Below are 27,184 nucleotides of genomic sequence, written 5' to 3'. Positions count from 1 at the left end.
ATCAGCACTCCGTACACAGGAGGAGCCAACAGAAGGAGCTTCATCCTGTCCGAGGCTACATGCATCTCACCCCGGCACGTAGGTTTTGGTACTGCACAGTCGCAGCAGCGAACAGCCATCGTGAGGAACGCAGTGTCGGGCTCGCGGCGCTCCGATGAAGCCGTCGGCGATGCGGCCGAACGTCTATCGCGTGGTGTTTTAATTGTGAGAGACCGACATGAAGCACTCCTGCGCGCGCCAGGGGCTCTGCGCTCCCCGCGCCTGAAATGAAAGAGGAAACATCGTCGTGCCGTACCTGACCTGACCCGTCCGAGGCATCAAAGTGTCTCTTTCTGGGACGCTAGGCCGGCCGTCTCGTTCCACCGTCCTGGTATCAACGGGATATTGATTCATAGCGAGAAGGCCTCTCTCCCTCCCACGACAGACAGACGCCCCGCTACCATTCCCGTGGACCGCGGCCCTCCCCTATGCTCGGGATCCAAGACATTACACGGTGCTGTCGTCTATCGTGGCCGATCCTACGTGTTGCGAAAAGCCTCGGCCGGGTTCAGGTTCAGGAGGCGGTGGGCCCTTTCTGTCTTGTGTGTTTTGTTGCTTGCTCATCTTCTTCTCAAAAGGATCTCCTCCTCGACGATCCAGATGCCTCTTTCATCGCAGCAGCGGGCCCCCGTTGCTCTTTTTCATGTGCTGGGAGCCTGGGACTGGAGTCTGGGAAGCAAGAGGATGGATACGGGGCGCCGGGGAAGCAGTCTTCTGCATCTGGCTTTGGCTTCTCTTGCAGTAGTGAGATTTTTGCGCTCTGCCCAAGTGGACTCCGTACCCGGTGCGGGAAGTTAAAGAAGGGAAGGGAGGCCCGTCCGCTAAGCCATTTCGGGTCCGGCTTGCTATCTAGATACCCGTGGGTCGGGTGGGTGGTGCTTGGGGCCGTGGGCAGCAGGATGAAGACGCAGTTTGCTTTCACGCTTCCACAGTGTTGTTAGGAGGTGCAGATGCCAGGTGCCAGGTGCTGCGAGGGTGAAGTGAGGTGAGGTGAGCACGGCCGGTTTTGCTGTCATTACCTTACCGTCTATGAGTACGGATAGCGAAGGTCATGGGAGAGACTCCTCATCCCACTCGCCAAACATGTAATTACGTCGCTTGCTAATTCCCGCCAATTGCCAATCAACCGTCAGGCGTTGTATGCGTTCCGAGGTTCTGGTTCTTCAACACGACACTTCAACCCCTCCCCCCGTCGAGTGTATTTCCCCTTCCCCATCTACTAATAAGCGACCGAGAGTGAGACACTACAATGTCCGGCTTTTCGATTGATATATGCTGGGGGCGTACGATACCGTGTGTGTCGTTCGGTCGGTCGGCCGCGCCCCCGCCAACAGACGGGAATTGGAATCATGGGGGCGGGAAACTAGAAAGAATGGGATATCCTCGGTCGTGTTTTAATTAGGTCTCACGACGACAAGCCGGAGCTTGATCTCTAAAAGAAAGGTTTGCTTGTCGAATGCCGCGGTCCGTTGGTTGGTTTGGATGGTAGGGGACTTTTGGAAAAGCCATCATCTGTGTGTTAAAAGGGCCTTTCTCTAGCTCTGGCCTTGGGATCTTCACCGCACGTTACCACGGCACCTTAAGTTGAGGAGGCGGCGCTACGGACACCACGGCTGGAGGCTGCGCTACGGCGCACTTGGCCAGCAGGCTACGGATACCAGAGTAGGCAAGTTAGCTCGAGGCAAGGTACTATGTAGGCCCAGCTAGTCCACCGCCCTTCCTCTCCCTTGAGGCCATCCTGTGCCCAGCTCGTTAGCGTTGGGGAGACGGAAGGTGCATGGTGAGAGAGGCAGACACATCCGCGCGCCGAGGGCGAAGGGGACGTCCTGTCACGCCGTCCCGGTCTCAAAGGTCGATATCGCCGTCTCCTGGAATCCCTCTTTGGGCGTCTCCCTCCGAGCCTCGTCCACAATGTGGTGTCTGGAAGAGTCTGGGACCTGCTGCACGCCCAAGGAACGGCAGTCTTAGCTAAGACGTGTATCACGGATGTCAGGCCAGGAACGAACGCTCTTTCGTGTACATAGTAGACAGCACGCAGTAGTGTCGACAGCAACCGCAGTGAGTGAGGTGAGGCATGGCCCCGAAAGGCTTAGCGCCGGACATATTCCAGAGCAGCTCCGTGTGAATCCCCCGGTTGTGGTTGTGCTTCTGGACAGGGTTGACAGGGTTCATGGGTGTGGTTCAAGACCCTCCCAGGCCCCCGCTTTCCAGGCCCGCAATCGCAGCAACCAGAAAAGCTCGGACATGCTTCCCAATTGGAAGGTACAGACCCCCGCTTCGCTTCTTCGCTTCAGAGCGATGTGGTGGTCTTGTATGTGCGGATAAGAAGTGCAGTGGTTATGTGAGTTGCGAGTGTACAAGTGAGGTGCGTTGCTTGTTAGGTACCTTAGAGACAGAGAGAGATGGACGGCCCCTATGAGCCAGTCATCCAGTCCCATAGGTTGTCTGTCGCCAGTCAGTGCAATATCGATCCCAGCAGTTACGTTACCAAGGACTAAACGAAGCAGGAGTGAAAGAGAGGAGAGGGAGGGGTGGGCGAGGGTGGACGCCCCCTCCCTTTGCTCCACCACACCCCAGCCCCAGATGCAGCGCCTGTGCTGACGCTCGAATCTGGCTGGCTGGTTGGCCTGTCTGGATGTCGGGTGTCTGTCGCGGCGTCCTTCCACCCTTCCCTCGGGACAGGCACGTATTTTTCCACACCAGCCCGGGTTGTGAAGTTGTTAAAGTATCCACTCGAGAACTGTGGGTCGCTCTTGTTCTGAAGAGTGGAACCTTGTCTCCGGGATGGGGCCACGGCCATTCGAGGGGAGCCACTGGGGGGAGCCACTGGGGGGAGCCACTGGAGCCACCGTGCTGTGATGGGTGACCAGTCACCAGCAGTCACCCAGCGAGGTGGGTTTTTAGTGCTACCACTGCCAGTCCACGTTTGGTTTGGTACCGCTCCCCAGCCCAGGTGAGGTGTGTCGCCGGTAAGGTCTGGTCTTCCGCCCCCGTCTGTTGTTTTTTTGGTTCTGCTGCCCGCTGTTCGCTGCCCCTGCTGCTGGAACTGCATGGCCCTTGTAACTGCACCAGCACCAGCAACCTGCACTTTTGCTGCTGGCCAAGGACGTGGAGCCCTCTGCCCATGTCCCCCTTCAAACCCCTGTGCCTTCCCACCACCCTCTTGGGACGCTGCACTGGGACCACTACCTGCGCTACCTACCTACGCTACGCAGTGCATACGGTACGGCGCACCACTTACGCAGTAAAAAGGACGGATACGCTTGACTTGGGTTGGTACACCACCTGGTTGGCCTTGGCTTGCCTTCCCACTTTTTCCAGACTTCCTTTCAACCACCTCCTCCCCGTCCACGTCCCGTCCGTCCTCTTCTTCCTCATCCTCCCCCCTTCTTACACCACACCCTCTTCCCGGCCGACTCATCCCGAACAACTAAAAAAAAGTAGTCGTTCGCGATTTCGACCTCTTCTTCTCCCTCACCGCCAGGCAATGGGAAGGAGATAGACACAACTATCGTGGAGGACTCACCCTTTCTCGCCCGTCAATATCGCCGCACCCGCCGCAATTCGACGTCGCCCGCTGCGCCGTGCTGCCTCGCTTCGCAACAACCGACGATCGACATCCAGCTCTCGCCTCCAGTCCGCTGATCAATCCCGACAGCGCGAACCACCACCCTCAAACCACACACCTTTTGCACTTTTTCGCCTCTCGACCGCCACCACCAACGCTTCTTAAAGACGTTGCCGCGAGACACAATTGCTCCTCCGTCAACCGCATCGCCAAAACACCAATCCCAGCCCTGCTCGATTGTGGTTTTAGTGCACTGCAGATCTTCAACTCACCCCAGGAAATCCACAATTGACCCGGGATCCCACGTTTTGCAAACCAACGCTTCGTCACTACAACAACAGCAACAACAATCATGAGTTCGCCAGCGCAGGCCGGGCCTTCGGTCCCGAAGGAAAAGAAGGGCCTGGGAAAGATGCTCGCTAGAGCCAAGACCGTCTTCAAGGGATCCTCCTCCAAGCGCCAGTCGACCATTTCCACCTCTGGACAGCCTGCCGGACAGTCCAGCACTGCGTAAGCGCCAATTTCTTCCTATCAACCAACTCTTGCGATTTCGCAATGGCCTGTATGACGAGTCTAACATGATCACAGTCCCGCCCCCGCCGCCGCCCCTGCTGCCGCCCCCAAGGAGACCGCCAAGGAGCCGACCAAGAGCAAGTACGAGGACCTCGAGGGCGTCGTCAAGGTGCCCAGAGCCGAGCTGTTTGAGGAGCGCGCCAGAAAGTTGGGCGAGAGATTCGGCCTCGAGATTAAGCAGAGCGAGTGGATCTCCACCGAGGGCACCGCTCTCCGCGTCGAGAAGCCCATCCGCATGCGTGTTCACCGAACGTGCCACAAGTGCAACGCTACCTTCGCCGCCGCCAAAGAGTGCCCTACCTGCCAGCACGTCCGTTGCACCAAGTGCGTCCGCTACCCGCCCAAGCGGACCGAGGCCGAGCGCATCGCGAGCCGGGAGAAGCGCGCCGCCATCCTCAAGGCCCAGAAGGAGAACGCTCCCATCATCCCCGACTACTCGTATGATCCGAAGGACGCCAAGGACATCGTCCTCAAGCGCCCCAGCAAGACTGGAGGACAGGATCTCATTTACAAGAAGCCCAGACAGAGGGTTCGCAGAACCTGCCACGAGTGCCAGACGCTCTTTACTGCCGGCAGCAAGACATGCTCCAAGTGCAGCCACAACCGCTGCACCGACTGTCCCAGAGACCCGTACGTTGAACCCCCGTGACATGTCGACGCTGACTGCTAACCGCATCAACAGTCCCAAGAAGGACAAGTATCCGTTCGGATACCCTGGCGACGAGTTTGGGCCGAATGCTGTGCCGCATCACGAGTGCTACAAGTGCAAGACGATATACCCCGGCGGGGCGGAGGACGGCACCGAGTGCAAGAAGTGTGGACACAAGAAAGACGCCAACTGTCCTCGCCTGAAGCCTCGCAAGGTCGAGCCAGAACCAGACCCGGAAATCCTCAAGAGCATACAAGCCAAGATCGAGGCTCTAAAACTCAAGTAATGCGACACTCCACTGTGTTTACACCGTCCGACTTTTATGAATTCGACTTGAAGGCGTCCGGGCATGGCGGGGTGAATGATGTCGAAGCTGTTTTGGTGCAGGGGGCGGGAGCGAGTACGCGACATTTCCTATTCATCTTCAAAATCCCTCGGGCGCACGTTTTCATCCGATTCTTTCCGTCGAACCAGCATTCATCGTTCCTTTCATATTGCAACACTACGAAACCACACGACCATCCATCATCTGCATCATCACAAACCTTCTCATTCCGCCACAACGGTCTCTCTGCATCGGCCAACGACACCAGAGGGATAACGAAGAACATGAAGCCTTGAAGCACATCACACACACTACGCGACCACGAACCCAGCATTGCCTCGACCACACAAAAGGCACCGTTTTCTGCCGACTAATGACAACCTCCAACTTGCTGCATACACCTTGCCCACCATACTGAAAAGAAACAGAAAAAGAAAGGATAGGAGACGTACCCTGACGCACCTGAACTGGGAGGAGGGGGTGGATCAGGCCATAATTGCGGAAGACGGGACGAACCGGAGACACACAGCGGTTGAAGCGAAGAGAGACACGGAGAGAAAAGCAAAAAGGGAGTTGATAGGCGCTGTATCGAAGAGGGGAGTTGCATTTGCAGCGAGAAAGAAAAGAGCGGTAATGGGCAGACAAACAGAACCAACAACGCGGGTCCAAAATCAAGGGTGGCAGACTAGCCGTGCGGAAAGCGGATTATTCTTCTCTTTCTCATCACATTCTTCCCATCTCTCACGAATCACCCATTACAAATCATTTGTATCCAACGGTTTAGGATTTTGCAAATCAGAATCGCCTTGGACAAGCTGTGTTTCTTCTGTGTCATGATGCTTTCGTCAGACGGTGTCCGTGATGTGCCATCGGCCGTTGTCCTAACCACACTAGCAGACCGTTATCATCTGACTTTACGACGAGTCGTCAACCAGCGATGTCACGTCGACTCGTGTAACCGTGTAACGTAGCCTGTCAGGTCATATTTCCAGAAACCGAACAAGAGGGCGAAAAAGCAAAGTTCATGCGCGCAACGCACACACAAGAAGTCTGACCGAGGTCTCCGGCAACTAGGGAGGGGGGGCTAATCAGAGGGGAACCGCAATCCCGGGAAATCTGCCCATGACAGCACGCACGCACGCACGCACGCACGTACAGAGTGAGAGGTGAGAGCGAGCCACGAGCCCGGGCGACGGGTTTAAGCAGAGGATTAATTTTGGCCGTGTGAATTAAGGGGTGTGTGTATGTGTGGTGCGTTCGTATCGCAGGGTATATGCGCGCGTGTGTGTGTGTGTGAGTGTGTGGCGCGGGTCGCCTACCTGGGTAGCGTAAAGGGGCGTGCGTGCGTAATGCCCATGACAATCAAACGAAGGAAAAAAAGTTGGCGGTGAGTTGGAACACTTTGCCACGGGTTTGCAGGATGAGATCTTGTTGAGGGGAAACGAGATCTGCGCGGTCCATTTTCCTGGGTTCCCGCGGCTGTTGGTGCTGACGGAGACGGAGCCTCTGGTCGTAATGTGTGTTTGCTCTGTTGGTTGGTGAATTGGTTTCCTAATCTGACGGGCGGCGGGAACGGGGGGAACGCCACGGACAAAACCGCCCGTATGTGTGTGCAGTAGGTGTGTGTGTGTGGTCGGCCTTCTTGGCCTTCTAGAAAAACGGGGGGCTGAGAGTATTGGATGGTGTGTTGATGGATGGTGGCTAAGACTTGTCTTTTTTTTTTCTTTCCAACGCGCCATCAGGTACCGACGAATGAAAAGCGCATAATGGCCTATATTCTTCGTCCAAGTAGCGTGCTGACGGAGGGGTCCCGGGAGTTTGGTCTGGGTGATTGTTGGACTTTGCTCTGCCATTGGATCATGCGAGATGACTTGGTGTGTGTGAGAAAGAGTGACAGGTGAGGCTGTGGCGCGGCGGGACTTGACGCGGTGATTGGTGAGTTGTGAAATTCTTTTTGGGGAGAAAATCTACGGGGACCCTATATCGAGCCTGCATGTGAATTCCACAACTGGAAGGAGCTGGTTTGATGTCTTCGTAACGTGTGGTTGTGATGTCGATGGCAATGTCTCGGTAGATGGGTTCGCAATGGAATTGGTCAAAGCAACAGAGGTGCCATCATGACTTCTTAAAACAGATTGCTATGGATGTGATATGTGCTCCCGTCGGCTTCCCCGAGAGCTATGCTGTGTGATCTTTCTAGTCTACAAAACTTCCTCCGTCAATGCCCCTCCTCCAATGATTGGTCCTGGATCTATTCTACAGGAAATGCTCTTCAGCCCTCTTCAATGGCCGGCCTTCCAATCAACGTTTATACCACGGCCAAGAATATGTTCTAGTAATGTTCTCGGCGGCCACACGGCGCCCATGGTCTGTCTCAGAGACAAGTTCTGGCGACAATCTCAAGGGTAATAATATCCATGATGGCGAGGCACCACCACTGGTCTCCCGGGACGTAGAGAAAAGGCTCTCTAGGCCTCTGTCTCTTCTCGTACCTCGTTGCCAAAGCGGATGGCACTGCCGGGCGGCAACGCGGGACCAATCGTCTCGGCGCGCGTGCTCTTGCGCCCAATGTAACCAGTCTTGAATCCGTCGATGCGCTGGTTGAGCCGCTGCTGCGCGTCCCTGACGATGCCTTGCTGCACCTCGGCGCCGACCTTTTGCTGGCCGTCGAGCAGAGGAAGAAGCTTATGGGTTGGATAGAAGCGGCCCTTGAGCTCGCCCTCGCGGAGGACGGCGTTGTGCCGGAGAAGCACGCACCGCCAGCGCTCCGCCGGCGCAAACTTGTTTCGGAAGGCGCTCTCTTCGCGCAAGGGGCGCGGTAGCTTGTCCTCAGTCACGGGCATGCCGCCCACAGGCTTGTTATCGCCTGTGATGGGCTGATAGATATCACCCTTGAAAAACACCGCGCCAGGCATATCCACCGCGGTGCAAATCTCTCGAAGGCCAAGCAGAGCGTCCGACAGGTTTGTAGCTGCCTCCGGAACCCCCGGCTGATCGGTAGTGATACGAATACGCAGGACGTCGCCGAGCTCGACGCGTTCCGCGCCAAGGAAAATGCCCTGGTAGTCCGTCTTTTTGCCGTCTTCGGTTGTCGAAAGGCGGGTAAACAAGGAGTAAGACGAGCCAATCTTCTGAGCTGCCATCTTGGACGAATCTAACAGTATCACCTCGCGGCGGTGGGTGTCTTCGGGGTTCAGACTGCCAAGGAATTGCTGCCACGGCACGTCGTCGTACGCCTTGCCCTGCAGCTCTGGTATGCCCACACTTGGTACGGAGAAGGCAAGAAAGGGTCGGGCTGACGCCTCGATGAGCTGCACCGGAAGCTGACCGAAGAGATAATGGGATATAGGAAGGATCTGGAGCGCCTCGGGTTTGCTGTTCTTGGGGTTGATGATGCCCGTAGCTGCCACGACGCCAAGGCGCCAGCCGTTGGACATTTGGTGCCAAACCATCTCTCCGACGCGGAACAAGGCGCCCGGGTTGTGCGGCTGCTGAGGGTAGGGAGGGAACTGCGTCTGCTGCTGGTAGGGTGCCTGGGCTATAGGCTGCTGGGGTTGTTGTGCCGGCGTCTGGACTCGAGGTTGAAGGGCTTGGGCCGGGGGTTGCGCCGGTGGCTGCGGTGGTGGCTGTGGCTGCGCCTGTGCCGGGACCTGTACTGGGACCTGTGGCGGCTGGACCGGTGTCTGGACGGGGGCTGGAGCCGGAGCCGGAGCCGGGACGGGCACGGCACGAGGCGGTATCGACGGCACCGGCACGGGGGTCTCCTTCTTCAGCGCGGGCGTCGGAACCGGTACGGGCGTTTCCTTCTTCGGGTTTGGTGGGGTTGCCGCTGCTGGCGCTGGTGAAGCAGTGCGACTGAGCGGCATCTGCGGCGTAATCTTGCGCATCTTGGACGGGGGCTGCGCATTCGTCGACCCGGGTACCGGACGTGGGATCTCCGTCACGGTCAGCTCTTCGAGGGCAGGCATCTCTCGGACGTTGCAGTGAATGCACCGGCAGTCCATCCGGTCCGTAGAGTTGGAGAGGAGCCACAGCAGGTGGAGACCGAACTCTTGAGGGCTCTTGAAGAGCTTGGATTTGACGGGATAGCCTGATACCCAAAGGTGCTTAGACTTTTCGTATAACCAGTATCCCCGCGGGAAGTTGAGGAGCCATGACGGGCCTTCTGTGAGAGGGTTAGACGCATGAGTGATTTCGAGTGGCTCTGAACTCACCTGTTGGGTTCAGCTCCTGCTTCAGCAAGATTCCCAGCTTGATACGCCACTCCTGGAACCTTGGGTCGTCTTCGGCTAGCCGAATCATGTGAGGCTTCGCCCGTGGTACCTTGTCCAAAGGCGCCTTCTTCTTCGCAGCATCAGCCGGGGCTGGCCAGTAACCGGGACCGCTGTCCTGGCCATCGCTCCGGCAGATGTTAACCACCGCGAACTCATCGGAAGACGTGGGCCCCGTCATGGTGAGGCGTGAGAGAGAGGTGAAGGTGCTGGATGCTGTTTAGGCTGAGCGACCGCCTCGGGTAGCGGCGACCCAGGAGACGCGTCGGAAATTCTCCTATGATATGGATGCAAAAGACAAAGGGCTCAGACTCCAGAAGAAGAAAAGAAGATCAAATGAAAAGCGCGTCTCTCATGTGCTAGCACATTCTGCACCAGAGGTGCTGTGTATGTGATGCGCCTCAGTCGCAAGCTGGAAGTGAGTGGATCTGGCCGCGTGATGGGTTTACTTCAGTCGGGGCACGTTGGCCAATCGCTGCCGTCGTCCTGCCGCAGTGCTCTAGATGGCCAGGGCGGTTCGTCGCGTCGTGTGAAGTCGCTCGCAGTGAATAATTATGAGTTAGGTGATAGAACAACCTGCTCTGTCGGGTTTGTTTGCCGTCGCAATGGAGCCTCAGGTGAGGTTGAAAGAGGTTGAATGTTGATGGAGCTTGACGGTGGACGTGCACGGCGCTAATTGTCTTAGTCAGCAGTGCTCATGCCAACTAGGCGTCGCCTTCGCTGGACGACAGCGAAACACCAACAGTTGTCCGAAGTGCAAGTCTGACTCAACTTGGGTTCTGACCCAGGTAGGTAGGTAGGCTCTACAACCATGTCACAGGATCACAGCAATGGAGTAAGATCAGAAATGCGTCGTATTCGATTTCAAGTGAACGACTTCATCGCCACACCCTCATCTCTTTCCTGTACAATCGTCTTCTCAGACTGTATTTTGAGGAGTCTCGGCATTGGAAATTGCGACGACGGGGGAGCTAAGACTGGATCATTGCCAATAAGTTCCCTCTTGCACATTCATCCCGAAGCTGTACAGCGGCTCATTACCGTCGCAATGGAGCGACCGACGACATCTTCGGATCCATCGTTTCGCGATTCACTTCATCACTTTAATCTCAGCTATAAAATGCACACAAAGCCTCGATATACAAATCGAAACAGAGCCTCGGCTCGGGTGGTATCATTTTGGTCATAAATCATAACTACTGCTTTGGATACAAATAAACATTGCTAGGCTTAATCGGCTCAGGCACCAAGGGAAACTCGTCTTCGCCCGGCTTGCTTGAGCCATCCGCATTCAACTCTCTCAGCTGAATTCCAGCCCCGTCGCGCGTGGGCGTGTACACATCCAGATCGTTCCCGACATACGTGTCGAGAGACAGCCGTGGCGGGCGTGTGCCGCTCCTCTGGGAGTACGCCATAGACCGTCGGGCTCTCCTCGGAGACGCCTGCTTGCTCAGCCTGCGCAGCTTTTTCGGTACGAGCTTATTGACCAGGTAATCGCGGAATGTTTTGGTGGTCCCAAAGACAACAAATGTGAGGAGACTCGCAGAGACGCCGGGCAGGAAAAGTATGAGGTCCAGATGGAGACGCTCCGTGCTGAGGTCCGGGCTGTCGCTCAACGAGTCACGGTTGTTTTGGCGGGCAGATGATACTTGGAACATGATCGTGACCACCTGGAAAATGCTAAAAGGACTAGTCAGTCGTCGGGGAACTAGGCGATGGATCAGGAGTTTATTCTCACGCTAATGCCACAAAGGCGATGCTGAATCGAACGACGAGCCATCTGTCGTATATACTCTGGCGGCGTTTCCCGTTACTAGTGTCGACCACTAGAGTGTCGCTACTCTTGGTGCTGGCCGAACGTTGGCCATAGCGGACGTTCCATGATAAGAGGTTGCGGCGCGTGTGGATGTACTTGACCAAGATGACGATGAGAAGAACACCACTCCCGCTGAGACAAAAGCCCACTAGACATGTTGTCAGACGAAACTATCCGATGGCTGCAGATGTCACTTACTGACTCCATCCGCCAGAAAGAGAAAAGGCACTGCTTGCTTTTGAACCGCCTCAAGTCGGAGAATGCCCATTAGCAAGGCGGGCAGCAGAACGGCGGTGCCTTTGGCGATATAGTTGGCTCGCTTTCGTGTAGACTTGACCGGCTCAAGCTGGAAGATGGATTGCGTGAGCGCGATGGACCAGAAGAAGGTCAAGGCCGCCTCGACATTGTAGCTGTAAAACTCTGAAGAGTGTCAGGCGTGCGCATTTCGTGCTCTAGGGACGACTTACGAATGTAGAAGAGTACGAGGTCAAGACCGGTCGACTGTCCGGCGATGGCGAGTTCAGGGTTGCCAACGTTGACGATAGAGTGTCGAAACTGCGCATTCTTGATATCCCTCCAGTACACAATCGTGTGAAGCTGTTGGGCCACGGAGGCGGCTGTGGAGAGACCCGTGAAGTATGACACAAGTGCGACATCTGCATTGATGACAGTCAGTTGCCTGCTGGCCACGACAAAGGGATAACCTACAGCTGATAGCCTCACGATGGACATAGGTCAGCCATCCCATAGTACAACTGCATGCGAGGCAGAACAAGGAGTAGACGAGAACTCCTATAGCTGTGCCCAACTCCTCTTGAGGCAGCTGAATGGCCATGTCACCCCCTTGGAAGCTGGCCAAATAGGCCAGACATGAACACGGAGTCGTAGACCACGGCAGGGAACAAGGTGACGGGGGAGGAGAAGAAAGAAGAAATTAAGAACTGGGGAGCAAGCAAGGCCATGTTTATCATGCAGCCTTAGATCGCAGCGATCGCCCCCCCTGCGATCTGCGCATGGATAGACTCCCCCGGGCACGACTTTTGAGAATCTGCTACCAAGATTTCAGGAACATGGAAGGGTGATCACCCATGTCCGGCGTTCGCAACTGCATAAAGTGCGATCAGGACACACACGCACACACACAAGCGGGCAGAATGATGAGATGGATACTCCGGAGCAGGACAAGGGGGGTTTGGGCCGTATTACGAGCCCTCCCTCACGAAGCCCGCGCCCCCCAAGCTTGCCCTCGATGGTCCAAAAATGTCTTGGCTGGGGATCCTTCAAAGAAGCCGGCGGGGCGCGCGCTCGGGATGGCAATGAAGAGTTTTACCATGATGCCGGTGGGTAATGAGAGTTGAAACACGATAATGTGAGAAGATGATCATCGCAGCAATATTGCACCAAGGGCGAATAGCTTCGGAGGCTGGCATCGAATGTGTCATGGCGAGACAAAATGACATTGACGTATTCTAGCCGGTTCCAAGTGCGGTTCTTGCGGGCATCTGCCGACCGCAGAGTCTCACACGCCGACCCGAGATGAAAACGTTGGACGCCACAATCCGTCTAATATGAAGCCGTCGACTGGCTGCGTGGGTTGGGCCGAGGAGGAGCAGCAATGCGCAAGCGTCGTCGCAACTGTCATTAGAGAGAAGACCGGATAGGCTGATGACAGTGGAACTAGGCCATGGCGAGTATAGGCGGCATGGCAACGTACGAGTTCGACCGAACTATCCGCAGCAAGGTTGCGACCAACCAGACCCTTCGGTTGGGTTTGAGGCATCGATGGCTCGAAACATGTATGGCGAGTGGAGGTTGGCTTTGCAGGCGCAGATTCGCTGATGACTGTAGACATGTGGATGCGTGGACACCGCGGAGGGCTTCCCGGACCAGCCTCAACCCGGCAGAGCTGACCGGACCGATGAGGCGGCGGGTTGCAGACGGGATCCTCCCCATCACGGATGGCAATGGCAAATCAAGCTTCTATTGTCGTCGAGTGCTGGTTGTCGAGTCAGCGGCGACGGTGGCATCCTGTCTGTCAAGCGAGAAAATAGGTTGCGGCTGAAGGGAGAGTTTCCCAGTCCTCTGATCCATTTTCACGTCAATCATATCACCCAAGCTCATTTCCAAAGGGACCACGCCGTGTACCGACTGCTTGGTGCTTGGAGCTCGCCCAAAAGACAGGGACAGCCCGGGGGGAAGATGAGACTAGCGGTTTTGTGTTGAAGCTGGCCTCCTGAGTCAGAAAACAAGTGCCAGTGAACGATGCCCGAAGGAGCCCGAGCAACAGCAATGGCTTCGGGACCTGGGCCCAAATCTGGCAAGTTGGTAATCGCTAGCGCAGACTAATGAGCAGGTTTGGGTCGGCGGTGGCGCAGATTGTTGAGATGAAGGTCGGCGGCACATGCGGTGGTAACATTGACAGTCTGCCAGATGGAAGGTTGCTGAAGGCTGAGGCTTCCATTGATGAATCGAAGCCGCCGGCACGGCAGCTGGAAGCTGAGCAACGGTCGGACCACCACGTGCTGATTGAGTTGGAGGCGGCGATCGATTCGCGTCGTCGTCCACGAGCGCCGTTCTGTGTCTGCCTTGGCTACGGCAGTAGTAATAGTGCTAGCCAACTTCTTGTTCCTTGGCTCTGGGACCCCCAATAACCGCCAGGCCGGTGTCTTTCGGCCAGCTTGAACCGGAGGGTATGATCGCCAGTCACAGCAAAGTGCCGTGTCGTCGGCATGTGGCACTTGCGACTTCCAAGCAGCAAGGTTTCTGCGGTTGAATTCAGCCGATCACGAAGGTTCAGGGGTGGAAGCTTGAAGGATCTAGACCTCCACTCTGGAGGAGATCCCAACCCATTGCTGCGGAGAGCCCCTGCCCGCACCAGCCAAAGAAGAAATCTCCGGCGATGCTGCCTTCCAGGTTCAGGCTCAGAGCCCGCTGATCCAGCCACCGTGTGGTGTGGCTCGGTAGGGGCCCCACGCCGCCTTCCTCAGCGAGCGGTGCACCGTGTTGGTCGATTGGTGGGGCCGTCGAGCTCCAGCCAGAGCTTCTTTTCAATTAATTTCTGCCCGTAGGAAACGCGTGTGAGTCGCGTCTTGGAAAATCCCCCCTCCCCCACGACATCACTCCCGCACGTGCGATAGCTTCTTCAGCAACTTTACCGCATTAGTCTTTTATCTGATTCGCGCCTCGCATACTATTACATCTTTTTACGATACCAGGGCCGGCGCGCGGCAGTCCAGTTCCTCATTCCGCCAACATGCCCATCGTCCCAGAACACTACAACCACGGCAACCAAGCCTTTCTCCAGGCGTTTCTCGCCCGCGGCGCCCTTACGTTTGAAGAGGCCCAGTCCATTCTGGCAGCCATTTTCACGATCGAGGCCGAAGATGGCGAGGAAGTCACGCCCGACCAGGTCACTAGAGACGACTTTGACTCTTACGTGAGCGCGGCCGCCGAAGCCGTGTCCGTCTTCGACTACGAAATCCGCAGCACCGTCCACCAGGTGTCTAAGAAGCGCATATACGCCCTCGTCAACACCGCCTCCGACCCGATGACACAGCTGGCGACGACCTACAATGCCGAGCAAATAGCTTTCATTAAGAGACTGCTGGACGCCCTGTTCGAGACCTATAACTCGCAACGCATGGAGGTCATGGCTATCACTGACATGCAAGCGATCAAGCTCGCTCGGCCCCCGCGGCAGAACAACAATGACGAGAATGGCGAGGCGGCGACGCAGTCTGCTGCAGACAAGGGATTGAAACACAGCGAGGTGGAGGACATGCTCGTGAATCTGGTGAACCAGGGCTGGCTGGAGAAGTCCAGAGACGGGTTCTACACTCTCAGCCCGCGGGCGCTGCTCGAGCTTAGGGGAATGCTCGTCGACTCATACAACGACCCAGACGCGGCGGCGGAGGAGTGGCAGCGCATCAAGTTCTGCGAGGCGTGTAAGGAGGTCGTCACCATTGGGCAGAGATGCACGAATGTCGACTGCAACGCGCGGCTGCACGATACCTGCGAGGGGGCATACTGGCGCACACAGCGCAGTCAGAAATGTCCACGATGCTCGAAAGACTGGGACGGCGGGCTGTTCGTCGGCGAGAAGGCCGTAACCAGCACAGAGGCCTACCAGAGGGGCCGACGGAGAAGTGGTCCCAGTGGGCGCAAGAGTAATGCGGCAGACGAGTCCATGCAGGAAAACGGGGCAGGCGGAGAGAGCGAGGAGGACTCGGAGTGAAGACGACATTTTGGATGCGACGAGCAGTTTCTACGATAGATACCCCGTGTTGGTGGCTTAGTACTGCCAACTATTGCCCTGCCATAGCTCCAAGACAGCTGTCAATCAATGCATTGGACGAGCCAGGCGCTGCATGTGTTTGCGCTGGCAATTTTTACAAGGACGAACGGTTCTCGGCAGGGTGAGGCGACATGCGCCGGTGAGGGGCCTCCGATGAAAGTGTGGCGGTGCAAGACCCTTAGTGGAGTCGCGGCCCCAACAGCCGGGCTCGCTTACATGCGGTTGTTTGACGTTGCGCTGGAGGGCTCCAATCGATGGGCATGAATGATCATCAGATGGCATTGTGGTGACATCACGTGTGGCGGTGCAAGCTACCCCAACGGCTACCACCCAACCAAGGTCTTCCTGTGGCTAAACACACCTGAGCTCTCACAAGGCATGATACACGCCCGAGAACCAGAACCAGGGCCCAGACAACTTAGCACCACATGTGATTCAGAACAAAAAAAGACGCTTGGCCATCGAATAAAACCACCGGTCCGACCGCCAACTTTCGACGACTCGCCTTCGACGAGCGCCATCCTTTCAACCCCTCACCTTTGCCAGTCCACAACTCATACCAGCACACACTCGCCCACGATGCTGGAATACTTTGGCTACAAGCAGTACAAAAAGTACAAGACGGAGAAGGACGCAAAGGAGGCCGCCGGAGAGCACGATAGCGGCAGCAACGTCGGAACCCCGCAGCAGCAACACCCAGCATCACGACCGTCGCCGTCGCGGCGCCAGACCAGCTCCCGCTCGCTGTCGCCCGCAGGTAGCGCCGCCACCGACCGCACCCATGGCGGGCCAGCACCGGTGCTAGACCGCAGAGACGAAGACTTTTTCAGACGCATCCTGTCCGACCCGGACGCTGCGGACTCTGACGACGAGAGCCTCCGCCCGCCTCTGCCTCCGCGCACCAAGACACCAGAGTACATGTGGGAGTCGGACGAATCGCGGCGGACCGCCCCGAGTCAGCAGGCGGCAGCCCCCAAGAAGGCGGCCACGGTGGCGGTTGACCCCAAGGCCGAGGGCAAGAAGCCCAGCAAGATCGCCTTTCTGTTCTCCAAAGTCAAGGGCGACGACAAGGACAAGCAGCTCGCGCCGGTGAAGCCCACAGCCGTGCCGGCCGACGAGGAAGCGAGGGAGAAGGACGACCTGTCGCGCGTGCTCGACGACCTCAACCTCTCCGCCAAGAACAACAAGGCCATCCCGCTGTCGGCAGAGTCCTCGGAGCTGGTCCGGCAGTTCACCCTCGCCCTCAAGGACCTGGTCAACGGCGTGCCGACCGCCGTCGACGACATCAAGAGGCTCGTGGAGGACAAGGACGGCACGATCAAGAAGTCGTTCGACAAGCTGCCCAACGGGATGAAGAAGCTCGTCACGAACCTCCCCGACAAGTTCACCGCCAGTCTGGGCCCGGAGGTCCTGGCGGCCGCGGCGAAGAGCCAGGGCATGCAGGCCGCCGAGGTCACCGCGGAGGAGGGCGTCAAGGGCGCCGCGAAGAAGATGTTCACGCCGGCCACACTCTCGGACCTGGTCACCAAGCCGGGTGCCGTGGTGGGCATGCTCAAGGCCATCGTCAACGCGCTGAAGCTGAGATGGCCAGCCTTTATCGGCACCAATGCGATCATTTCGGTCGCGCTATTCCGTAAGCGCACCAGTCTGATTCATGAACAGCCCAGATACTAACACGCCTCAGTCCTTCTCTTCGTCCTGTGGTACTGCCACAAGCGCGGCCGCGAGGAGCGCATTAAGCGCGAGAATGCGCCCGAGATCATCGACGGCAGCGGCCGTATCGAGGAGCTGCCCGATGACCCAGCCCTGCCGGGTCCCTCCCGCTCCCGCACAGAGCCTCTTAGGTCTGACAGGCCGCGGAGCGAGAGGAGCGAACGCAGCCGACGCAGCGGCAGGGACTCGGGAAGAACGACGCCCGAGTCTGTACGGAGGAGGGCGACACGGAAGTGATTCCGCCAATGAATGAATGATGACTAGATTTTTTCTTTTCTCACGACCGCAACGTCTGGTTTGCAAAGAGCATGAACGGACGCATGATGAGTTAGCAAGCTGAGATATCACGAGGGCTATGAACGACTGTGGAATGAATTCGTTTTTCGTATTGGGGCCCCCCGGGCTTTAGGAAAATAGAGGCTATTATGTAGAAAGGACCGTCCCAAGCCTCCCGCCCATTTTATAGTATAATGTACAACTGTGGATTACAACGCAAGAAGCAAAGTCGGGTATCTCGTAAGCAAGCGAGAGTCTCATCGGTGAGACTTCTTCCATCGCACAGATGATGCCTAATCATCCTGCACCAATTCCTTGATCTCGTCGCGACCCGTGGGCGCGATACCCGTCTGACCGGCCTTCTCGCCCTGGCCGAAGCGGTCAATGATCTTGCAGCCGTCTTGGACCCAAAAGTCGACCTCGTCGATGATGTCGTAGACGATGTCCTCCACGATTTGTTCCGTGTACCGCTCCGACACCGGGCGGATCTCGTCCAGGGCCGGGTAGTCGAACTTCTTGGTCTCATCCTGCCCGCCGTTGACCATGTCCACGTCGTCGGCCGGACCGGCGATGCCTGGAGGAGGGTACCAAAAGTCGGGGCCAAAGTTGACCTCGGCGGCACCGCCCCTGAAAACGCTGACGGCGGGGTAGTAACCAAGCATACCGTTGTCCAGGCCATCGCGCGCGCCAATGTTAGACTGCGGCTTCGATGCTGGCGGGAGGAACGCGAGGAGGTCGTGGAAGGCCGTGCCCATGTCGATGCCGTTCTTGTACACCTTGATATGAGAGTGTGGCAGCGTTCGGAGGGCGGGAACGGGGTGGTTGGGGTGAGGCGCCTCGACAGAGTTGGCGGGTCCGGAAGACACAGGCGAGGGGTTCATGAGGTCCTCGAGCTCCTTGGTGGTGTGGTAGTCGATCTTCTCAAAGTAGATGTGCGACTTGAAGCGGATCGGGATGCGGTCGCGGACAATGTTCGGAGCCTCGAAGGCCAAGCTATCGTCGTCGATGCTCGTGTCCACGGCCGGGTTGTATTGACCGGCCAGTACCTTTCTCTGCAATCGTTCCGAGGGCAGCTGGATCTCCAGGCCGATGACGTCTCCCTCTCGGATACCCTCGCCCTCGGGAAAGAAGGCCTTTGGCCGCGACATGTACACCTTCTCGCCGCCGACGTCTCTGAAACCGTAGCTGTAGGCATCAAACCCAACGGGGGCGTCCACTGACGCTTCTCGTCTCGCGAATCCCATGCGCACGTGGCCATGCGACTCGGGCTTGTCCTCGCCGTCCTTCTTGTCGACCATGCCCCTCGTGATCTTGACCTCCCAGTAGAAGCGACCCTCTCGGATCGCCACATTCGCGCGCGTCATGCGGAAGCCCTTCTCGGTCGTTATATGGCGACCAGACTGGTCAAAGAAGAGGTGTGTCGCGCTGTCCTCGAACGCCAGATGGGGACCGAAGGGCTCCGCTTCCGTGCCGCGGTAGTAGAGCGACGAGGGGAACTCGGGGTCCGCGATGCAGTGGGTGTAGTGATAGCTTTTCTTGTTATGTACACTATCGAGTCGTTAGTCGTGCCTGGCGCAGCAAGGCGAGGAGGAAGCCTACTGCTCTGAAGTCTCGTAGAACTGGACCTGGCCTCCGTCGAGGGCAGGAACGTCGTGGTGGTGGATGAAGATTGGGGGCTTCGCAGGCTCAAAATCGGAGGGTTTGGGCGGCGCCAGCTTGTAGCGCATGGGACTGTAGTCACTCTGCTTCGGCTCCTTATGCTTCGGGTCAGGAGTGCCACGGTTGCTGTCGCTGACACCCTTGGACTCGCGCTTCTTCAGCGTCTCCTTCTTGCTGCGCTTCGCCGGCATCTCGTCTGCGCCTGGTGGTTTTGGTGTAGATCTGACGTCTGGGTTGAGAGGAGAGGGAACCGAGGGTGTAAAGTCTTCTTCGAGAGCAGGTCGCTTCAATGGAACGGCGGTCGAAGAGGGCAGGGAGCCGCCTGGAGTAGGCTCCCTTGGAGGGGGAGGGGTGCCTGCATCGGAGGCCATTGGAACGGCTGCCTTGGTGCAGAGGTGTGTTTCGAAATTACTATATCAGTGAGTGCGCGCTCCGAGTCGGGGTGATGCTGTGGTGAGGATAAGGTGCGTGAATGAAGCTATGAGACGATGTCGCGCGGCGCGTTTTGAGGTTTGAAATTTTGGAGCTGGAAGAAAGCTGTAAGACACCCCGCGTAAAGCTCCCTTCTGTCATCACAGGGGCGTTAGCGGGCCGGGAACAGGGGTTCAGGGGCACTAAGGCCCAGCGGGGCAGGTACCTGCAGGCTGCATTTGGGCTGTCTACACGATAAGCTGGTTTCACATGCATCTCATTGACTTTGCAACCTTCACATCAAGCCACTTGGAATGATCAGGTGGTCGTTATAAAGTGGACAGTGTCTTTGCTCTATCGGCTCTATGGGACTCCACGCCCTTCTACTATGCCATCAAACGCCGTCCCATGTTTAAATCCGTAAGTGTACAGATGGAAGTGTTTGTACATGTTTCCCTCATCCAACTCCCCGCCAAACCTCCACCAGTAGGCCGACCGTCGGCTCTTCAAATGCTGCTTTCCCTCTCTGCAGCGCTGTCCCAAACCTCTAGTTGCTTGAGGATACGCTGGTACAAGAACAGCATGGTGCCGCTCTGGATAAAGGTCCAAACGCCACGGGGACCAACACCCCTGAACCACCCGCTGATGCCTTCCGTCTGGTATATGACCTTGAGGCCGGTGATGACGGAGGACGTCTGCAGGTTCACCGCGCCGGGTCGCGGTGTGTGCGTTGACGGCGACGACGTTGAGATGTTGCGCGTCTGGGACTTGGCCGCAGAGATGTGCGCCGCGCCCTTGGCTGCCGGTTTGTTCTCCTTCGGCAACAGGTCGGGATGCACTTGTGTCTGCAGCCGTGTCTTGACGACGTCGAGAGGACACGTCATTACGCCGGCCAAACTGCCTGCCAGACCACCAGTCAAAAGCTCCAGAGGCACGCCAATGTCTCTGCTCTGCTTGTACTGGCGGGCCCAGGCGTGGAACTGCTCCCAAAACATGAACTGCAGCGCTGAAAAGGGGAGATCGCGGTAGAGCGTCGCCTGGTAGCCGTAAAAGAGCGCAGCCGGACCCTCGTGGCGGACGATGGTTCTTGCGGCGTCAATCGTGCCCTTGTAGTTGTACCCTGACTTGAAATAAGGGTTGTTGTAGCGTCCCTGCAGCTGCATGCGAGTCTTTAATACTTCGGACGGAACGTAAACGATGGAACCGGCAAAGTCTCCCAGCAAGCCTGGATAGGTCAATTAGTCTTTGGTTCTCCTTCCCCACGCACGCATCAACTCACCTGCTGTAAGATACGCCAGATGGTGCTGCAGGCCATGATCGATGAGGAACCGCTTGCTCCATTCGTATGTGCCAAAGAATAGCATGGTGCCCGGGAACGATCCGCCCAATGCCGGCACCCACCCGCCGTAAAGACCTCTCCTGATGCCCTCTTGCCTCCATATCGTGTAGTATGACGACCCCAGTGATGTGTACTTTGGCGGTATGTGCGGATCGCCCTGCTGGCGCGTCTTGACTGTGTCCAGGGAGTGCATGAGCATATCTCCCGTCGAGCCCCCGAGACCTCCCGCAATCATGGCGTGGAAGTAGGGCGGGCGGCCCTCCTCTTCGAGATCTCCATGTCCCTGCCCCATATCCTGAACGAGTGGTTGTCCGCTGATTTTGATATCCGGCAAGAGTCCTCCCGTCTGTCCGGCATGACTATCCCCCGCAATTGAAGCCGCCGCCGCCGGGTTGGAAACCGCAAGCTCCCCCTGAATTGTTCGCGCGCTGTTGTCGGCCGGAGCAAAGTAGCTGACGAGGCGGTCAGCGACAGACATTTGCGGGTGCGTCTGTCGCAGTCGGCACCAGTTTCTCTCCGGTCAGTGGTCGTCGAGGGAGATCGGTCTCGGTGACGTCTGCGGTTTTTGTTTTTGTTCAAGGTCTCGTGGGGGCAGTCAGTGGTGCCCAGGGAGGGAACAACGACGCCGTGTCGAGGCTGAGAGGGGGGAATAAGAGCAAGGGCGAGGAGAGAGGCCTCCCCGTCGATTCTGGTCGTCGCGTGGGTTTATTGCGCGGGCAAAAGACTTGGCGGCGGCGAGGTCCAACGCATCAACGATAATGAAATTTCGCAGGGTTCCCGGGCTTCTGGGAATTTTTGTTGGATGAGCACGGGCCACATGCCGCAGCAGCGGTCCACCTGTCCCGCTGCGTCACCGCGAGTTCGAGTCACCTAAGCATTTCAGCTGCGGCCGGCGCTAGGCCGATAGGCGTCGGCCTTTTGGCGTCGGGCGCTGCCGAGACCCCCGAGGGGGACGCGGATCAGCACCCGCCGGGCCTGCGTCAGAGGTCATGGGAGGAACTCGGTTGCATTTCCGATGAGTCAAGTAGGGATACAGTTGCTGTTATACACATTGAGAGAAGCCTTGCTCTCCGTACATGTAGATCACTCCCGCGGCTTCATCTTAAAGTCCTCCCACTTCGTCCTTCCAAACTTGCGGAAGGGGTACAAGAACCACACAATCTTTCCCGTCACCAATTCCATGGATATGGGGCCGTAAGTGTTGCTGTCCAGTGTCTGGTCCGCAGGGCCGTCGCCCTCGACCCAGATGTGGCCCTGCGGCACCCTGACCATCGGCTGGGGGTGCGGTGGCCGTGTCTTGACATGGTCTCCCTCCAGGGCGATGATTCTCTTCACGGCGACGGTCTCCGGGTGAAATGGGCTCCTGTTGCGCTGCAGCATTAGCTTGTCGTGACCCAGTGCGTCGGCAATGCGCAAGCAACGCACCTGAAGGTGACAATCATGCCCCTCCTGAGGTCCTCGTTCGCGTGCCACCTCCAGTTCAGTACCAGGTCGCGGATGATGGTGCTGTTGCGGTCCTCGTTAAAGTACGGGTACATGGAGGCGCCGCTGATCTTTGTCACAGTCGCGACATGGTCGTTGAACCAGATGACGACGGGGATCCAGGTCGCAATGCCGACCAGGCGGATTGCCGTGTCACCGAGGAAGCTCCCTCGTGCGCGCGCCCATAGCGATCGGAAGCTCATGGGCGCGACGGTGGTTGCGTGTGGTGAGGTGGTTGCTGAAGCTTTCGCAGTTGTATTCTATTTGGCGAAACTTTCGATTGGATGCCATCCCACCTTCTTATCTTATCTTATCAGTTGCGCTTATCATATCATGTCTTCCTTCATCCTTACTACATCCGACAGTCTGTCGACTTGAAAGTTGTTGAAAATGTGCGTTGAGCAACTCAGTAGACATACCATGGCCAGCTAGGCATGAAGTCGTGCTCGTCGACTTTACCCACATATTTCATTTCGCTACAAGATGGAGGAAGTCCTCGCATCCGTCTTCTGAAGAGCTGCCAACTCTAAGATGGGTCAAAAGCACAACAGCACCAGACTCACAAATCAAACAGCAAGTGGATGGACAGAATATTATGATTACATGTCCTTGAGCCTACGGAGCGGCTTCCCTTCCCAACAATCTCCGCCTGGACACGCCTCCATTACACCAACTAGAGAAAGAAGCCAACAACTTTTATCAACACATCCAAACAGATCGATGCTCTGAGCACGCCTAGGCGCCGTGCTGCACAGTCGTCTCGCGGCGCACCATGATGCCGTTCGATCCCTCACCGCACCCACCTGGCGCACTGCTCTCAGCCGACACAACAACGGTCCTGTCACCCCTGCGCGGGCCCGTCATCTCACCCAGCGTGTCCACGCTGCTGTTGCTGTTATCGTCGACCTGCCTCGAAGTCTCGCGAGCATGGCCACCAAGGGCAGCCTTGACATTTTTCGGTACCCCGACCACAGCTTTGTCTCGTCGTCCTCGACGCCGTCCCTCTTGCCGTCCGTCGAGCTGAGCTCGTACGATTCATCCTGGCGTCGTCGACGCTCCATGTTCTGTGCCACGACAGTGTTGAGGCGCGACTTGGAGGACTTGTTCAGCGATGATCCCCCGCGCTTGCTGCTGCCGAGTCGGGAGGTGATGAAGGACGGGAGGTACCGCATGAAGAAGGGCTTCAGCGCCGGCACGGAGGCACAGATCATGCCCGCATTGAGCTCCCGGTAGCCCCAGATGAACGCCTCGACGGCTTCCCAGGTATAGTCCGGGCTTGCAAGCAGCTTAGGGAGATGAACGGTCCGCTTGGTGGCCACGCCACAGACACTGTTGAGACTTGTCAGCAAACACCTCGGGAGTGGCGTTTCAGGGGACGGAGCACTGACAAGACACCTGTTCCGAAGAGGAGGATGATGGAGAACTTTTGTCTCCTGGCCATCTGCAGCGGCACAACCACGGGGATGGGAAGCAGCAGGATCAAGACGTCCATGGCGATGTTGGCGATGCTGAGGGACAGGTAGATGGAGAACTTGTCCACGCAAGTCTTTTCCACAATGTTGAGGTCCCAGCCGGCTCTAATCGGTGTGCAGCCAAAGATGTTGATGAGGACGTAGACGATGGAGTAGCTGACGACCAGTCCGATGAGGAAGAAGACGCCCCGGCGGAACCATACCTGCGGCGACAGACGCAGGTACAAGAAGAGAATGGACAGCTTGGAGAAGCTGATGCTGAGGGCATACACGATTGTCGCGGCAATTGTCCACTACACTCAAAGGTTAGCAACCGGTTACCCTGACACTATCAACGGAGTCTGCGCTTACCCCAGTGTTGTGGACGTTGTACACGTCCCAGAGTATATCCCACATGTGATGTGCTAATCCGACTTCGACCTCTGGGGATGGTTAGCGTGGCCTGCGTCCGAGGGCTTCGGAGACTTACGCTGGAAGAGCACGACAATCGTCGATATGGCGAAGAGCAACGATATGACAATGAGGTCTGCCGGTGAGGTTAGACACCAGCAGAGCTTCTTTGAGGAAACAGCTTACAGTCATCGGTATTCAACGGCGTTCTCGTGACGTAGAATCTCGTAAAGATGCGCAGCCCAACCGTTGTCCCCGCGATGAACGTCGTCACAAACGCCCACGAGTACAGCTTCACCTTCAGGGTCGGCGGGTTCACCTGCGTCCGCACCTCGCCCGGCGGTACTGGCGCAGTCCATGGCAAATCCATTGCGTGCTTCTTTCTTCAAGTGGTGCAATACAAAACGATCAGGACAAGCTGCAGGCTGTGTTCCCTTTGGAGGATTTGGGGGCCGTGACTATCAACATCACAGTGGATATCACGGAGTGTTTAAAGCGAGGCAAGAAAATAGGAGGCCAAGCCATGATTGCTTCTCTAGTCCTCCGATGAGGCGTTCGAGACCGTTATCTGCCAATCGTTCGCCCCCTCTTCCTAGACTGTTCAGAGTATAATGGAAAGGTTTTGTCATTGTTTGCGAGAACAATGCGAAAGCCAGAGACTCGGGAACTCACACCGAATGATCAGCAAGCCACCCATTTCGAGTCACCGCATCGGGGACCTCGCATGCTCTGCGATGGAGGGCGAGACAGCCTGCCTGCCGCATCTTGAATCTCGGTAGTGTTTGCGAGTGTTATGTAGTTTTCGCACTGGCTGGCGTTCTGGGGATTATATGTGGGAGCAAGCAACTAGAGCGTCTAGTAGATTATCCTACGACGGACATCGAGCCAGATTTTGCTGTACCACGGGAGTTGCACCGATTAGGTGGTCATGTTTGCTTCGATGTACGGTGTGATGAGACCAGCAGGATGTGTGGTTGGCTGATGGAGGACGTCCAGACGTTGGCTTATGCCGTTGGAGCCGGGGGGTTCATGCACCTCGAGCCGGGGTTGTGCTCCGCCGCCAGGAGGAGAGAGGCCACTTCTTTTCTCCCATGGACCATCGGGCAACACAAGACAAGGTCGGTTTGAATTTGAGTATCCCAAGCAAGGCGCGGAGTTCGTTGCCCGGCTGTTCTCCTGACGGTCTTGACTCAGCGACGACATCGAGAAGATGTGAGAGCCATGCACGTAGGCGCGGTCGATTAAGCAGTACCAGTTGCTTCGGCCGTCTGTACAGGTGCAATGTAACACCGTTGACTATTTAGGAAAATGCTTCTCGAGCAGCAGGCTTATGATTGGCGGCGTCCAGCGTTCTCGCGCTTCGCAAGTCCTCTGCGAACGCTTCATGTCTCGTAACCTCCTCTTCTTCGACAGACCGGTAGACAGAACAGTCGATAGAGTGCTTGCACCAGTTCCATCTGGGTCCCCATGCATATGCCGTCGACCCCAGGATCATGAGTCTCTTGGCTAGCAAAGACCAGGGTCGAGTTGCAAACATCCACCACGAAATCGGAATGTGGTTCATGGGTCGGGACAACCGTCCGGGGAGACGGGATCGTCCAGACCACGTACCATTTCGAGGATTTAATGATTCCCATCTCGTCTTCACGCTCTCTCCGTTTCCCTCCCTCGTTCCCAGGCCAGATCATTCCCCCTTTGTCCTTACACCCTTGATTCTTGCCGCTGCCAGGTTCCCGAGATCTCTTCGGCTGAGTATCACACTGTTCTGCCGAGCATCCCTCTAATCACATATCATTTCTCTCTCCCCGCGGCGCCCCCCTTTTCCCCTCCCTCTCCAGACAAAGAGAACACAAGATGGCGGACCCGTACCCCTTCAAGGACATGGTCATCGCGGTGACGGGCGCCAGCCGCGGCACGGGTCTTGCCCTGGCTCGTTACCTCCTCATCCGCGGCGCCAAGGTGTCCATGTGCGCCACCACGGCGGAGAACCTCGCCAAGGCGCTGGAAGGCATCGAGAAGGACATTCCCGACGTCAAGGGCAGAGTCATGACCAAGGTCGTCGACATCCAGGAGCATGACATGGTCAAGGCCTGGATCGACGAGACTGTCGAAAAGTTTGGCAAGCTGGACGGGGCGGCGAATGTTGCTGGTCTGTATCCCCTTCTCTCGAAGCGTCGGAAAGCAACTGACATGAATAGCCCGTGAGCAACGAGAGATCTTTCCCATTACGGACCTACCCAAGGAGTATTTCAAGAAAATCCTCGTAACCAATGTCTTTGGCACCTTCCTTTGCATGAAGGAGGAGATGCGCAACATGAAGGACGGCGGCAGCATCGTCAACGTCGGCAGCATCACGAGCAACTACGCCTCGGCGGGCGTCTCAGCCTACGTCTCCAGCAAGCATGCTCTTCTTGGCATAACCAAGGTGGCCGCATTCGAGGGTGCGAATAGAGGCATCCGCGTGAACGCCCTGTGTCCGTGAGTGCCCCCTTTTGGATTCACTCGAGACGGGACAATTCACTGAACCACTCACTCAGGGGCTGCATCGACACGGACATGATGCACAAGCCGTTCAACAGCCCTAGCGGGCAATTCTGGCTTACCGCGGAGGACCAGCCGTGCCTGACTAGACGTCTGGCCGAACCCTGGGAGGTTGCGGCGTCGATCGCATTTCTACTCGGGCCGGAGGGGAGGTTCGTCAATAAAGCCACATGGTACGTTGATGGCGGGTGGACCGAGGGAAGCTTCAGCAAGCAGTAGAAGAGGAACTCTGCATTAGATTCCATACTAGACCGAGCATATAGAGATCATTTTGTTGTCATTGTCCCCATGTAGATGTTTAAACGCCTATGATGTATTGTCAACGCCGGGGTCTATTGGAATAATGCGTGCTATCTTTGGGGAATC

The 27,184-nt window shown here is 57.0% G+C and overlaps 10 protein-coding genes across 10 annotated transcripts; 4 read left to right on the top strand and 6 right to left on the bottom strand.

Annotated features, from left to right (window-relative positions):
- Positions 1-3,959: 3,959 nt before the first annotated feature.
- CGGC5_v003913 (uncharacterized protein) lies at positions 3,960-5,115 on the top strand (the record flags this gene model as incomplete). The annotated part of the gene is made up of 3 exons (XM_032033298.1): positions 3,960-4,117; positions 4,196-4,810; positions 4,863-5,115. 3 exons carry the CDS (start codon positions 3,960-3,962, stop codon positions 5,113-5,115), a joined length of 1,026 nt encoding a protein of 341 aa, XP_031887741.1.
- A 2,507-nt stretch (positions 5,116-7,622) lies between these two features.
- Positions 7,623-9,606, bottom strand: CGGC5_v003912 (uncharacterized protein; the record flags this gene model as incomplete). The annotated part of the gene is made up of 2 exons (XM_032033299.1): positions 7,623-9,319; positions 9,369-9,606. 2 exons carry the CDS (start codon positions 9,604-9,606, stop codon positions 7,623-7,625), a joined length of 1,935 nt encoding a protein of 644 aa, XP_031887472.1.
- A 1,015-nt stretch (positions 9,607-10,621) lies between these two features.
- Positions 10,622-12,076, bottom strand: CGGC5_v003911 (uncharacterized protein; the record flags this gene model as incomplete). Its single annotated transcript, XM_032033300.2, has 5 exons — positions 10,622-11,105; positions 11,164-11,389; positions 11,440-11,661; positions 11,709-11,897; positions 11,950-12,076. The coding sequence occupies 5 exons, from the start codon at positions 12,074-12,076 to the stop codon at positions 10,622-10,624; spliced, it is 1,248 nt and encodes a 415-aa protein (XP_031887487.2).
- Positions 12,077-14,494: 2,418 nt separating this feature from the next.
- On the top strand, positions 14,495-15,475 carry CGGC5_v003910 (Non-structural maintenance of chromosomes element 1-like protein; the record flags this gene model as incomplete). Its single annotated transcript, XM_032033301.1, has 1 exon — positions 14,495-15,475. The coding sequence occupies one exon, from the start codon at positions 14,495-14,497 to the stop codon at positions 15,473-15,475; it is 981 nt and encodes a 326-aa protein (XP_031887744.1).
- Positions 15,476-16,114: 639 nt separating this feature from the next.
- Positions 16,115-17,485, top strand: CGGC5_v003909 (uncharacterized protein; the record flags this gene model as incomplete). The annotated part of the gene is made up of 2 exons (XM_032033302.1): positions 16,115-17,168; positions 17,220-17,485. 2 exons carry the CDS (start codon positions 16,115-16,117, stop codon positions 17,483-17,485), a joined length of 1,320 nt encoding a protein of 439 aa, XP_031887743.1.
- A 332-nt stretch (positions 17,486-17,817) lies between these two features.
- Positions 17,818-19,554, bottom strand: ash2 (Set1 complex component ash2; the record flags this gene model as incomplete). The annotated part of the gene is made up of 2 exons (XM_032033303.1): positions 17,818-19,072; positions 19,124-19,554. The coding sequence occupies 2 exons, from the start codon at positions 19,552-19,554 to the stop codon at positions 17,818-17,820; spliced, it is 1,686 nt and encodes a 561-aa protein (XP_031887746.1).
- Positions 19,555-20,100: 546 nt separating this feature from the next.
- On the bottom strand, positions 20,101-21,411 carry CGGC5_v003907 (putative mitochondrial carrier; the record flags this gene model as incomplete). The annotated part of the gene is made up of 2 exons (XM_032033304.1): positions 20,101-20,819; positions 20,874-21,411. 2 exons carry the CDS (start codon positions 21,409-21,411, stop codon positions 20,101-20,103), a joined length of 1,257 nt encoding a protein of 418 aa, XP_031887745.1.
- Positions 21,412-22,016: 605 nt separating this feature from the next.
- CGGC5_v003906 (Mitochondrial inner membrane protease subunit 2) lies at positions 22,017-22,618 on the bottom strand (the record flags this gene model as incomplete). Its single annotated transcript, XM_032033305.1, has 2 exons — positions 22,017-22,296; positions 22,359-22,618. The coding sequence occupies 2 exons, from the start codon at positions 22,616-22,618 to the stop codon at positions 22,017-22,019; spliced, it is 540 nt and encodes a 179-aa protein (XP_031887489.1).
- Positions 22,619-23,150: 532 nt separating this feature from the next.
- On the bottom strand, positions 23,151-24,647 carry CGGC5_v003905 (Satratoxin biosynthesis SC1 cluster protein 4; the record flags this gene model as incomplete). The annotated part of the gene is made up of 6 exons (XM_032033306.1): positions 23,151-23,325; positions 23,379-23,744; positions 23,804-24,180; positions 24,239-24,309; positions 24,357-24,413; positions 24,464-24,647. The coding sequence occupies 6 exons, from the start codon at positions 24,645-24,647 to the stop codon at positions 23,151-23,153; spliced, it is 1,230 nt and encodes a 409-aa protein (XP_031887488.1).
- A 1,484-nt stretch (positions 24,648-26,131) lies between these two features.
- lvr-1 (Levodione reductase) lies at positions 26,132-27,037 on the top strand (the record flags this gene model as incomplete). The annotated part of the gene is made up of 3 exons (XM_032033308.1): positions 26,132-26,426; positions 26,476-26,755; positions 26,815-27,037. The coding sequence occupies 3 exons, from the start codon at positions 26,132-26,134 to the stop codon at positions 27,035-27,037; spliced, it is 798 nt and encodes a 265-aa protein (XP_031887515.1).
- Between the last annotated feature and the right edge of the window lie 147 nt (positions 27,038-27,184).

The sequence above is a fragment of the Colletotrichum fructicola genome (assembly GCF_000319635.2).
Source record: "Colletotrichum fructicola Nara gc5 chromosome Unknown KSG_Nara_v1_contig02, whole genome shotgun sequence".
NCBI classification, from domain to species: domain Eukaryota; kingdom Fungi; phylum Ascomycota; class Sordariomycetes; order Glomerellales; family Glomerellaceae; genus Colletotrichum; species Colletotrichum fructicola.
The sequence above is the reverse complement of the archived record's forward strand: the minus strand, read 5'-3'. Positions and strand labels throughout refer to the sequence as shown.